Below are 11,593 nucleotides of genomic sequence, written 5' to 3'. Positions count from 1 at the left end.
TAACATTTATCAAATCCTGGGTAGGTGATTTTTGAACGAACAACAGGCCCGATAAGTGGATCTGTACATCCTCCCTGGACTGCGACTTTCATGTTGACATCATTAGACAGAATATGGACACCAATCCAAATCTATGCAACACTGTACTTATAGATTGGATCCCTGAAATTCCTATCAAGGTGATATGTTTCGTCTGGAGGGCAGCTATGGAGAGAATCCCCATTACAATTGGCCTATCAAAAAGAGGTGTACAACTGGTAGATGTTAACTGTGGTCAATGTTCTGATACTGAAGACACGGTGTCTCACATATTCTTTAAATGTCCATATGCAAATACAGTTTGGGAGTGTATTATGAGGTGGTGTAAGATCAAGTTCCCCCATTGCGAATCGGTGGAGGATATCATAAAATTTACTAGATCATGGGGACACCACCCAAAGAAAAGGAAAATACTCGTGAGCATATGCTATGGCACAATTTGGTGGTTACGGAAAGTAATGTGCAAAAGATCTTTCAAACAAATCAAGATACCGCCCACTAAGACAGCTGACAATATACAAGGCATGGTGTTCATTTGGCTTAAACATAGAAGTTCAAATTACCCCATTAAATGGGTCGATTGGAACATCTATCCCTTATGTTGAGGGAGGAATCCGACAAGAATTCTAAAAACCTGGAGATTGCATTTTTGGTGTGTGTTGAGATGTTCTTTTTTCCTGCTTCTTTGTAATTTGTTTCATGTTCTTCTGCTACTCCTTCATGTAAACTTCTGTCTTTTTTCCCCTCTAGCACCTTGCTAGTTGGACTTCTTTATAATATATATTTGTCGGTTCAAAAAAAAGTTAATAAGTGAATATATCTATTATGGTTCTCATTACACCATTAAAGTGGACATGAACATAATAAATTGATATTAATTCTGGGGTAACGTCCGTATTAATATTAATTCTGGTGTGAGGTCCATATTAATATTCAACATGATTTTATTAATTTTATTAATTCTGGTGTCACGCCCATATTGATATTCATCATGATAAAATCGTTCTTTTAAGTTTATTTGGCATGAAAATTATGTCCATAAATTTACTTGATTGACATGTACTTCGATAATAATGTAATCATACCTAAATAACACTAAGTATACTTTTATATTTACTACAATTAAAAAATAAGCTACGTAAAAAACAAGTTGAGTGTTATTATTGGGCATTGACGTATTGTTGGACATAATCTTAATATAAATGACTATTTTTTGTTTTGAATAAGTGTATTTAATTATTATTATTATTTTGCATTTTTACCGAAATAACCTCTAAGTCAGGAACGTTGGATTATGAATTAACAAAAAATATATAATATGTATTCATCTCTCATTTATATCAAACATTTTTAGAAAACTTATTCTACAATGAGCATTTTGAAATATCTAATGTTATTCAATTTTCAATCATGTCATACTAAACCCTTGTATCTTATATATTTCTTATCTACTATGTTTTTTTCTAACATTTTGTTATATTTTATGAAAAACGAAATAATTTCTCGAAATTTGGGATTGTATATCGGATTTCGTAGTTGTTCTTAGCGGCATATATGGTATGGATTCTGATTATGATTGTGTCTTGGCTTCTCTTCGTAACAAGCTTTCGGATATTGACCTTAACAATTTTACTACTAAAGACACCGCGCCCCTAGATCTCATAATACACGGGCAAATGCCCTTTTTTGTAAAATTGTCCAACATATGAAAGTGCATTTCGACATGACGGCTCGACAGAAAGCGGTTTTCCAGTGCTTACGTTCACCACATGCTCAAAATTTTCTTCTAGCTATCCCTATAGATAGGTTTAGCCAACATATGTCTCCTATAGAGTATCGTACTATCCTCAAATATCGGCTCATGATTCTAATATTCCCAACTGACCAGATATGTCTGGTGTGTCGCAAGGCATGTTTGGACTCTTTTGGAGAGCATGCAGTTCACTGTAAAGAACTCTCGGTGTTCAAATACAGACACGATATGGTTAGAGATGTTTTGTTTAACATATTTAAGCGTGTCGGGGTTTCCATTAAGAAAGAGGCTGTAACGACCTGTCCCCGGTATGATGATTCCATAGTATTTAATTAGAAGTTTGCAAGAGGGACTCGGCGAGTTCATAGCCTGACTCGCCGAGTAGGGACGGGATTTCGAGCACGTGTTAGTCGGCGACTCGGCGAGTCCATATTCGGGACTCGGCGAGTCTGCCTGCCTGGGAGAAACCCTAAATCCCCGGGTTGCTCACTATTTAATCCACCTTATAGCCCCAATCTCGCCTCCTTCACCCTCGGAAAGCTGTGAGAAAACCCTAATCCATCCTTGAGTGATCTAAGTGTTCTTGTGTTAAATTTTGAAGGCTTGAAGAAGGAGAAGAAGAAAGGAGCAAGGAGAAGAGGTGTAGAGCAAAGATCCAAGGGCGAATCAGAGTTCTTTGAGGTATTCTTCGGATTCCCTCCTGTTTTATGCTTTTAACCTCCATTTGAACTCTTCTAGATCTAGTTTGATGCTTCTCTCAAGCCTTATGATTGTATGGATGCCCTATTATGTCGAGATATCCTTAGATCTGTTCATTTAGGAGTTGTAGAGCCCAGATCTATTGGCTTTTTGAAGTTATCTTGCATGAAAACCCTATATCTAGCCTTTATTATGCTTTTTGAGCCATTTTAGCTTCATGGATGCATATGGGCACGTAAAGATAGAATCTTTACGTGCTAATCGAGTTAAGGGAGTCCAGATCTATTAGTTTTATACACTGGATTCAAGCAGAATCGAGTTTTGAGTTGCTGCATGCAAGCGACTCGGCGAGTCGAGTCGCGAGTCCCCGTTTTTCCCCTTTTGAGTGATGACGAGTGGAAGCCTGTGAGTAGTAGAGTGGACTAAGTGAGTCGGAGAGTAGACTCAGTAATGGAGGGACTCGGCGAGTTGTTCATACAACTCGGCGAGTCCAAGGCAATCTTCTTAAGCTCAAGAACAACTCGTCGAGTTGTTCATATCACTCGGCGAGTCGGATGAAGATTGTCTGAGTTTTGGGATAGAGAGAGTACTCGTCAAGTCGATGCCATACTCGACGAGTAGCCACGAGTGGGGTTGTGAAATGAGATTAGAGACTCGGCGAGTTGGTGGCCCAACTCGGCGAGTCAGGTCAATTGTGGGTTGACTTTGACCGGGAGAGTTGACTTTGACCAAGGGTAAAAGAGTCATTTTACCCCAGTGCAGTGTTTAGTATTTGATTGAGTGTGTTTATGGCCTTGTAGCCGGGGAGATACCGGAGCAGCAGCAGTTAGCTTCCAGAGCCATTCACACAGCAGCCAGTTCACGAGGTGAGTTTCCTTCCAGTAGTAACGGGTCTAAGGCCATAATGCCGGCCCGTTTAGCTAGCAGTCAGCTTCGGACCTCGATCCGATGTAGTAGTTAGTATGTTTGATGCCTTCGTGGTTCAGACAGGATATGTGTTTATGCCAGTTGATATGTTTATGCTATGTTCAGTCAGCTTCGGACTTCGGTCCGATGTAGGGGACAAAGGTCCAGTCAGCTTCAGACTCCGGTCCGATGTAGGGGACGTAGGTCCCAGTCAGCTTCGGACTTCGGTCCGATGTCTCAGTCAGCTTCGGACTTCGGTCCGATGTCCTAGTCAGCTTCGGACTCGGTTCGATGTAGGGGACGAAGATCCCAGTCAGCTTCGGACTTCGGTCCGATGTTCCAGTCAGCTTCGGACTCCGATCCGATGTAGGGGGCAAGGCCCCGGTTAGCCGGACTTCGGTCCGATGCAGTGGGCAAGGCCCAGTATGTGCTTTATATGTTTGTGTGGTATGTGGTAGTTTGGGGGAGCTCACTAAGCTTCGTGCTTACAGTTTCAGTTTTGGTTTCAGGTACTTCCGCAAGCAGAGGGAAGGGCTCGGGATGATGGCATCGCACACACCACAGCCACAGTTTTTATCCTGGGAGTTGATCAGTTATCTTATATATGTTTTGATACAGTCATGACACCGTTTTCTCATTTGTATTTTAGTATGGTTTTGAGATTTGCAACGCATGGTTTTATTATGATATACTCCGTTTTATTATTATGGTTATATTAAAAATGAAATTTTCGGTCCGTATTTTTGGGTCGTTTCAGAGGCACCTGTAAATTTCTTGACTGACCCGGCAGAAGGAATGTCGGCCCTTAGACCGACTGACATTTTGATTTTTGGATGGGTCAGATGGAAACACGCATGTATGAACCTTACAGGGGTATCCCCTATTGTGGGCTTGAGGGCTAGGTTACACGGCGAGACATGCTGCTTTAAAGGCTGCTGCAGGCAAAGTCACCAAACATGAGAAATCGTGCATGGAAAAGCAACACGTGTTCATACCATTTGCATTTGATACGTTTGGTTTCCTCGTGTCGAATGTAGTGGAGCTTTTTAATAAAGTACAATGGATCATGCATAACAATGTTATATCCGTCGGTCTGTGGTTGTAGTCTTCAAACGAATTAGTTTTACCATACAAAAAGGCTTAGCGGTACAGCTTGTTGCCCGTTTCCATCTCACTCGATGTACGATGATATTTAAATTAATGGAAAATCGGCAATTGAGATTTTGAAATATCTTTTTTGTTCGATATCTGAAATTTGAAATATCACTCTGAAATTGACTTCTTTGTCGAAAAGATTAACTTTAATGTGACATAAAGTTAGTTTGAAATGATTTCGGAGAAAAATGTCAAATTTTCAAAACAAGAAAAAAATGGTCTTTTAGGTTTGATTATAACGATTTTCATCATAAGAGGGTGTTTGGGATTATTTTTTAGCTTCAAAAATCCTCTTTGTAAAAGGACTTTGGGTAAAATGAGTTTTTTAAATTGTGTTTGAATTAGTTTTTGAGGGGCAAAAAGGACATTGAATGTCGTTGAGTGGGGGAATGTTTAATGTTTGGTAGGCTTAAGGGTATTAATGTAATTTACTTTCTATTTGTTTTCAAAGTCACAAAAAGTTACATTTCTTTGACTTTTGAAAGATAGGATTTTGTTCTTTAACCAAAAGTTGTTTCAAAAGATCTTTTATACTTCCCAAATAACTTTTGGATTTTTTAATTTTTTGTAAAAGTTAAAAGTCTAAAAGTTATTTTAAAAACATGCTAAACACCCTCTAAAGTTGGCATAAACACAACATTTCATCTATTGTCCATTTTGACATAAACACAACATTTCATGTGTTGTCCATTGTTATGACTTATGATAAACTTATTTCACATAAATTTACCTCAATCGGGGTTTTTATATCATTTTAAAGAACTATCACCCTCAAAATATATTGTTTGGGTCAACTAATTTTCTTGTTCGTGGTTTAGAATTTAGACCCAAAATAGTTCAGCTAATTGGCTTAAAACGCATCTTAACTACATCACTCAACCATAATATCATTATTTTTATTAAATGCAACGAGAATCATAACAGGTAGAAAATAAATCCTTTTTTCAAAAAAAAAAAAAAAACGGTATAACTCTTTGCAAGAAATTGACCAATGACCTCATAAAAGGAGTTCTTCTCGTTAAAGCATTTGCAATTCATAAAAGTATTAAATTTTACCACGAAACAGAATATATAATTAATGATATTTTACTGTTTTGCAGTTTTGACCAAATTTGGCCACAAAAACGTCTCCAAACACGAAAATCCATTTACAAACTACGTGTTTTATTGAATAAAAAGTAATAACAATAGAAAAGCATTAATATCACTTTACTAACGATTTCATGACAAAGTTTTCCATTCAATTGTGAATTTGTGATTCTCTTACTTTCACAGAAATGGCTTTTCCAATTTTCAATTACTCAAAAGCTACATTCATAGAAATGGCATGTCCAACTTTACTTTATTGTTTGCTTCAATATGGCCAATTATTTATTTTCACATGTTATTCTTTATTTAATTGTATCTTAAAATAGAGTTCCATTGAATATCAAACTTATAATCTAAGGTGGAAGTATACTTCTCATAATACTAGTGGTCAAATATGTAATTTTAATATGATTTAAGTAAAGATATCCGAATGAATTCTACGATAGAGAATGAACATTCATTTTCATTGATAGACTTAAATAAAAATTTCACTAACAAACTTAAATAAAAAGTACATTAATTAACTTAAAAAGAAAATTACATTTTGTTTTTATATCTTTCTCGAGTTTTCCTCTTTATTGTTAATATCGTTTTTCGGTTCTCATCCGGTATACCATCATTGATCGGCATCTTCAAAATTTTCATATCACTTAGTAGTACTTGTGCGCTTTCCATTTCCATTTCAAGCTCTAGTTTTTCTTTTAACAATTGAAGATGTTGATCAAACTTTTCCATAAGAAAATTTAAATTGTTTTTTTTGGATACGATTGTTATCTGAAGATGATGCATCTTCCGAGGAGTATTGCGGGCTGTTGGGTACAAATTGTTCACACAAATGCGGTGCATTATCCGGATGACATTCAGACTTCCGATTGACATCTGATCTTTCAACTTCTTGATCGAAAACAGTGGCTACCGTTTGAAGGAAAATACTGAAAAATATCTCATCATCGTCTGAGTCTGAGTCTGAATCTGAAGACGAAGATAAAGAAAAATCCATTTTGCAAGTGGTTTGTAGAATGCTTATGATAATGAAAATGTGAAATGTTTGTATGAGAAACGTATACAATATCTAGCATTTATAATGTTAGTTAAAAAAATATAAAATGAAAATCATTTAAGAGACAACGGTCCATTTTTAAGCCGTTTGAGAAGCCACGCCAACCATCACCACGCCAAGGCGCGGTGTTCACGCGTGGTGGACATGCCACGTCATCACGTATATACTCGATAGGCAATAAACCTTTTGAAGCTGATAGTGTTGATTTGGGGGAAAATGGACAACGGAGAGAGAAGCGGCGTGAAGAAGAAGACATTGTCCGCATGCGATGTGGAAGCTCTCAAGAAGTGTTTAGAAGAACACAAAGGCGATTACATCAAATGTCAATCTCAAATCGAAGCTTTCAAGTCCTCTTGTTCTATCAAGAAACCTTCAGATTCGCCTTCCACAGATTGATCATATTAATTGATTATCAGTCTCTTCTTTGATTCCATGTAACAGAACTGATTACGCGAGTGTTGTTTAAGTAAAATTTCTTCGGAATTTTGACAATTGATGCAAAATTTTGTGATTAAATCAGTTAATCTAGATCAATGATATCAATTCAATATCCTATTTTTGTACTTTCCTTTGTTCCCTGATTTTCTAGGGTTTTGATTTATTGCTGTATATACTGTTAGCTTTCGTTATCTATGATATCTAGTAATCAGCAATTCAATCGTTAGTTTTAAACAATCAATTTACTTGTGAAAACATTCTTCATCAATTGTAGCATTTCTTTCTTTTGTTCTTCAATAGGATGGGGTTTCTTTCACACATGGAATATCAAAACATCTTTTACCACAATTTACACACTTCATTTCATTGCTTCCCCTTTTTATGAATCTTTTCGTGTTGCTGGGCTTAATTTTTGTGATTCTGCACAAAGCCCTTTCTAATCATGTAATTTTTATACGAAATATGCAATGAGGTTTTATTTTAGAACCAAAAGATGTAACATTTTGTATAATCTCTGTCAGTTGCATAATGTGTTAAGGTAATTTTGGTGCTTTGATTATTAATAATTCGATGTGCAAATTGTTGTTTGTATTTAGTTGCTTCATTTGCTTTTAAATTGTTCATGATACTAATTAAATGTGCTCTTGGAATGATATAAGGAATAATGTTACACTCATTATAATATCACCCAAAAAATAACATTACCTTATTTTTACATTTACACAAAACACAAGATTGAATCAAACAATAGAAGAATGTGGTCTTTTAAACACCATGTGACCCGATTCATCTTTCTCAAACAAACTCTCAATCAACTCATCCCAACTTCCCCCCACCATAACTCTCCTAGACGACTCCCCACCTGAAACCTCCCCATCACTCGAATCTTGAAAAGTCCCATATTGAGATGGTAAAACCGCATGAGGCACAGCCAATTTAACAGCCCTCTGCAATGCAGCTGCATACTCTTCACCATGCTCTTTAGCCAATGTCTGTTGTCTCTCCATTTTTTGTTTCACAGGTATCTCCATGATCGGATCCTCCTCCAACATCAACTATCAAACAACAAAAATCATAAACATAAACATTTTCCAAATACCTAAACTACCCTTCTTTAAAAAAACTCACCTCCAAAGCCCTTTTCGCTTCCCTTTCTATCCAAATAATCGCATGATCAGAAGTAGCATTGCAAGAAAGAACTATGTGCTCAAATCTTCCATCCACAGGGACACCTGTCCTTACAACAGGTGGAAACCTACCACATCTGTAACCCTAATCAGTTAATCACCACAAAAAAAATGTTTAATAGATTTAATAATTGGAATTTGGATATTTAGATACCTGAAAGGTTTTCTTTCAACAATGTGATAAAGGCGACCAGGTGCATAAAGTCTCCTTGGATCTTTGATCTTTCTTTCTTCAGATGTGAATGTGTCTTTTACACATCTTAAGCACAACAAACATGGCAAACTGTTGAAAAACAGATATTAAAATCGTTATTTGAAATTTCTTTTATCCCTAAAAACAAAAAATCTTATTACCAGAAAACAGATTTGAAAATATCTTCCAAAGGTGTAGCTGTTCGAGGCAAGAAATCATCCTGCTTAATCAAACAAACAAACAATCATAATTTGGTCAACCAAAGTCAACTCAAACTTTCAAGTAAAACTATTCAAAATCAAACCTGAAGCACAACGGAATTGATAATATCTGCATATCTAACAGCCAAATTCAATGACATGCATCTCGCAGGTGCAATGGAGTAACAACGCACCCTCTTCCGGTCAATATCTCCCAACTTATGGCGGTTTTGCACCACCACCATCGTCAGCAACGCCGCCACACCTGAACCCAATGAATGACCTGTAAAAGTCAAACTGTAATTCGGATACTCTTCTAATAACTTCTTCAAAGTCTCGTATTCTGCATCTAATACAACTCCAGCTGCTTTCAACAATCCGTTATGAACATACCCTCCATCGAATTTTCTCTGACCTAATTTATTATCCAACAAGACGACATAATCTTTCTGGTTTGCCAAATTAAGACCCCTAATTGCAAGAACTATGTCAGCATGATCGTGATCGAGGTATAGCAAGTATGGTGGAGCACGTCTATGGGTGTCATCGTAAGTTCTTTTCAGAATTAACCAATCAGGGTTGATCCCGTATCCACCTGGAGGTTCAAAAAGAGGGCATCTTAGGTCGTCTTCATAGACTGCAAGTATGTATCTGCAAAGCCTTGGGACAGGTTCGAATTCTTCAGCTGTGGCTATACCCCATGTTTCACTATCGTGCCCTGCTGTGTGGAGGCATCGCTTCCATGCCCATCGAGCACATCCGATACAGTAAACGCATTCGAGTAGAGGGAGACCACATAGGATCGACATTGTAATTGGTGTCGATCGGTGTCAAGAAAGATTGATAAACATTAGTCGATGGAGATTATTGGAAATTGATGTATAACGAGTTGTTGAAACTCTGGGGCATATGATCGAACAGGTGAAAGGCAAAAGGTCAACTGGGTAGTGGGTGCCGGAAACTTCAATTCTTGTTTTGAAACTTGGTATCTGTTACGTCAAACGCTGTTTTGAAGAGTAAGATTTTCTGGATAATATGGACACTCGATTGTTCTTCGAAACCTAGATTCAATATCAAAACGAAGTAGCTGCGTTAGTACGATTGAGTGTGTGATTTCTTTGCTGAATTCAACGAATATAGATAATAGATGCGAATCCTGATACAGTACAAACGGGATCGAACTAAAAAAGAATTCAAAAAGGGGAATTAGGAATTACTTTGGAAGTCAAAGCAGGAGCTTCGAGTAACTGCTGCTGAAGAGCGTGTGTGTCGAAAATTGATATGGGGAGAGAAACCATAATCTTGTCTGATGGAGATTTTGTTATAAACAAATCGTTGTGAACTGTCTACAACTGTTCTATCGGCTGTAGCCAATTCGGGTTATAATTCCCTTCATCTGATTCTGATGTTTTAACATGGTACCAAATCCCCCATTTTGTGGTGACGAACTTTTTGCACTTGATCCTTTTTTTCGATTTGACGATGATTCAATTATTAATTACTGTTTACCTGTCGTGTTGTTTTCTTGATAGATCAGTAACATACTTCTGACATCGGTCATATGTAACAGGTTTTAGATGACGAACTATTTAAGGCCAAATGTATACCTATAACGACGGGGTGCGTGGTCAGCTGACCAGAACATCGGGCGTGTACAACACCCTGTTGTTTTGTGGTTGCTCGTTTTCGTGGTCACTCGTGTTTGGGACAACGGACTCGCACGGCCAATCCAATTGCAGCTCACGATTTGAACGTTACACTAGCCGTTGAACGGCTAGTTTCTTAAAAAAAAATTAAACAATTTATTTACCTATAAATACAACATTTTTACTCTTTATTTTTTACACCATCCTTCTCTATCTCTATACACAATCTACATACTAAATATTCACAACCAAAAATCATGGATCCCAACCAAAATACTCCTCCAAATTACAGAAATCGCAAACTCGATAACGCTTTTGCGTTAGATACAACACCTCGCCAATTCCCAACTATGGAGTCACCTCAAGACGGTTTTCTCAATCTACTTCAAACCGGTTTCCCTATCCAACAAACATTACTTTTCCAACAACAATATCAATCTTTTCCGTCTTTCCAACAACAACAAATTTCACAACAATTTCAACAATTTCAACAACTCCAACAACAATCGTCACAACAACAACCACCTCCAATTTCACAACCACCAAGCTTAGAACCACCACTTTCGCCGGATTTTGTTGCGGGAACGCAACTTTCACCACCACCACCTCAACCAAAAAAGAAAGAGTAAATTACACGAATGGTCCCTATAGTTTAGGGTAATTTGCGTGTTTGGTCCCTAACTTATTTTTTTAACTTAGAAGGTCCCTACTGTTTGTTTTTGTTACGCGTTTGGTCCCTGTCTTACCTAAAAAAACTATTTTGCCCTTGGTTTTTTAGTTTATTTAAATAAGCACACCCTAACCCTATCTCTTTCACGCTACCTTACATACCCACCATTTTTCCTATTTAAATACTAGTCTTTTTAGGTAAAACGGGGACCAAGCATGTAACAAAAACAAACAATGGGGACCAATCGCGTAAAAAAAATAAATAATAGGGACTTCCCGAGTTAAAAAAATAAGTTAGGGATCAAGCATGCAAATTACCTCAAACCATAGGGACCATTCATGTAATTTATTCAAAAAGAAAAAAGGGAAAAACCAGCCTGCCCCACTACCGCCCAAGAAAGGGTTCCATGGGCAAAAGAAGAAGAAGAAAAGTTAGCGGAGGCGTAGTTGGCAACTTCCGAAGATCCAATTGTAGCAAATAGTTAGCCTTACGGAAATTTTTGAGAGAAAGTTCAAGCCATTTTCTACAAGTTAATGGAAAGCGAAAGTCGAAACGCCG

At 37.3% G+C, this 11,593-nt stretch overlaps 1 protein-coding gene across 1 annotated transcript; it reads right to left on the bottom strand.

Moving 5' to 3' along the window:
* Positions 1-7,768: 7,768 nt before the first annotated feature.
* LOC145074165 (uncharacterized) lies at positions 7,769-10,074 on the bottom strand. The gene is made up of 6 exons (XM_079020573.1): positions 9,937-10,074; positions 8,824-9,780; positions 8,681-8,739; positions 8,481-8,609; positions 8,268-8,403; positions 7,769-8,194 (listed from the first exon to the last, which is right to left on the bottom strand). Exons 2-6 carry the CDS (start codon positions 9,526-9,528, stop codon positions 7,880-7,882), a joined length of 1,344 nt encoding a protein of 447 aa, XP_078876699.1. The 5' UTR covers positions 9,529-9,780; positions 9,937-10,074; the 3' UTR covers positions 7,769-7,879.
* Between the last annotated feature and the right edge of the window lie 1,519 nt (positions 10,075-11,593).

The sequence above is a fragment of the Lactuca serriola genome, chromosome 9, assembly GCF_051521515.1.
Source record: "Lactuca serriola cultivar US96UC23 chromosome 9, Lser_US96UC23_V15, whole genome shotgun sequence".
NCBI classification, from domain to species: domain Eukaryota; kingdom Viridiplantae; phylum Streptophyta; class Magnoliopsida; order Asterales; family Asteraceae; genus Lactuca; species Lactuca serriola.
Note: the sequence above shows the minus strand (reverse complement) of the source record. Positions and strands in the feature narration are given on the sequence as shown.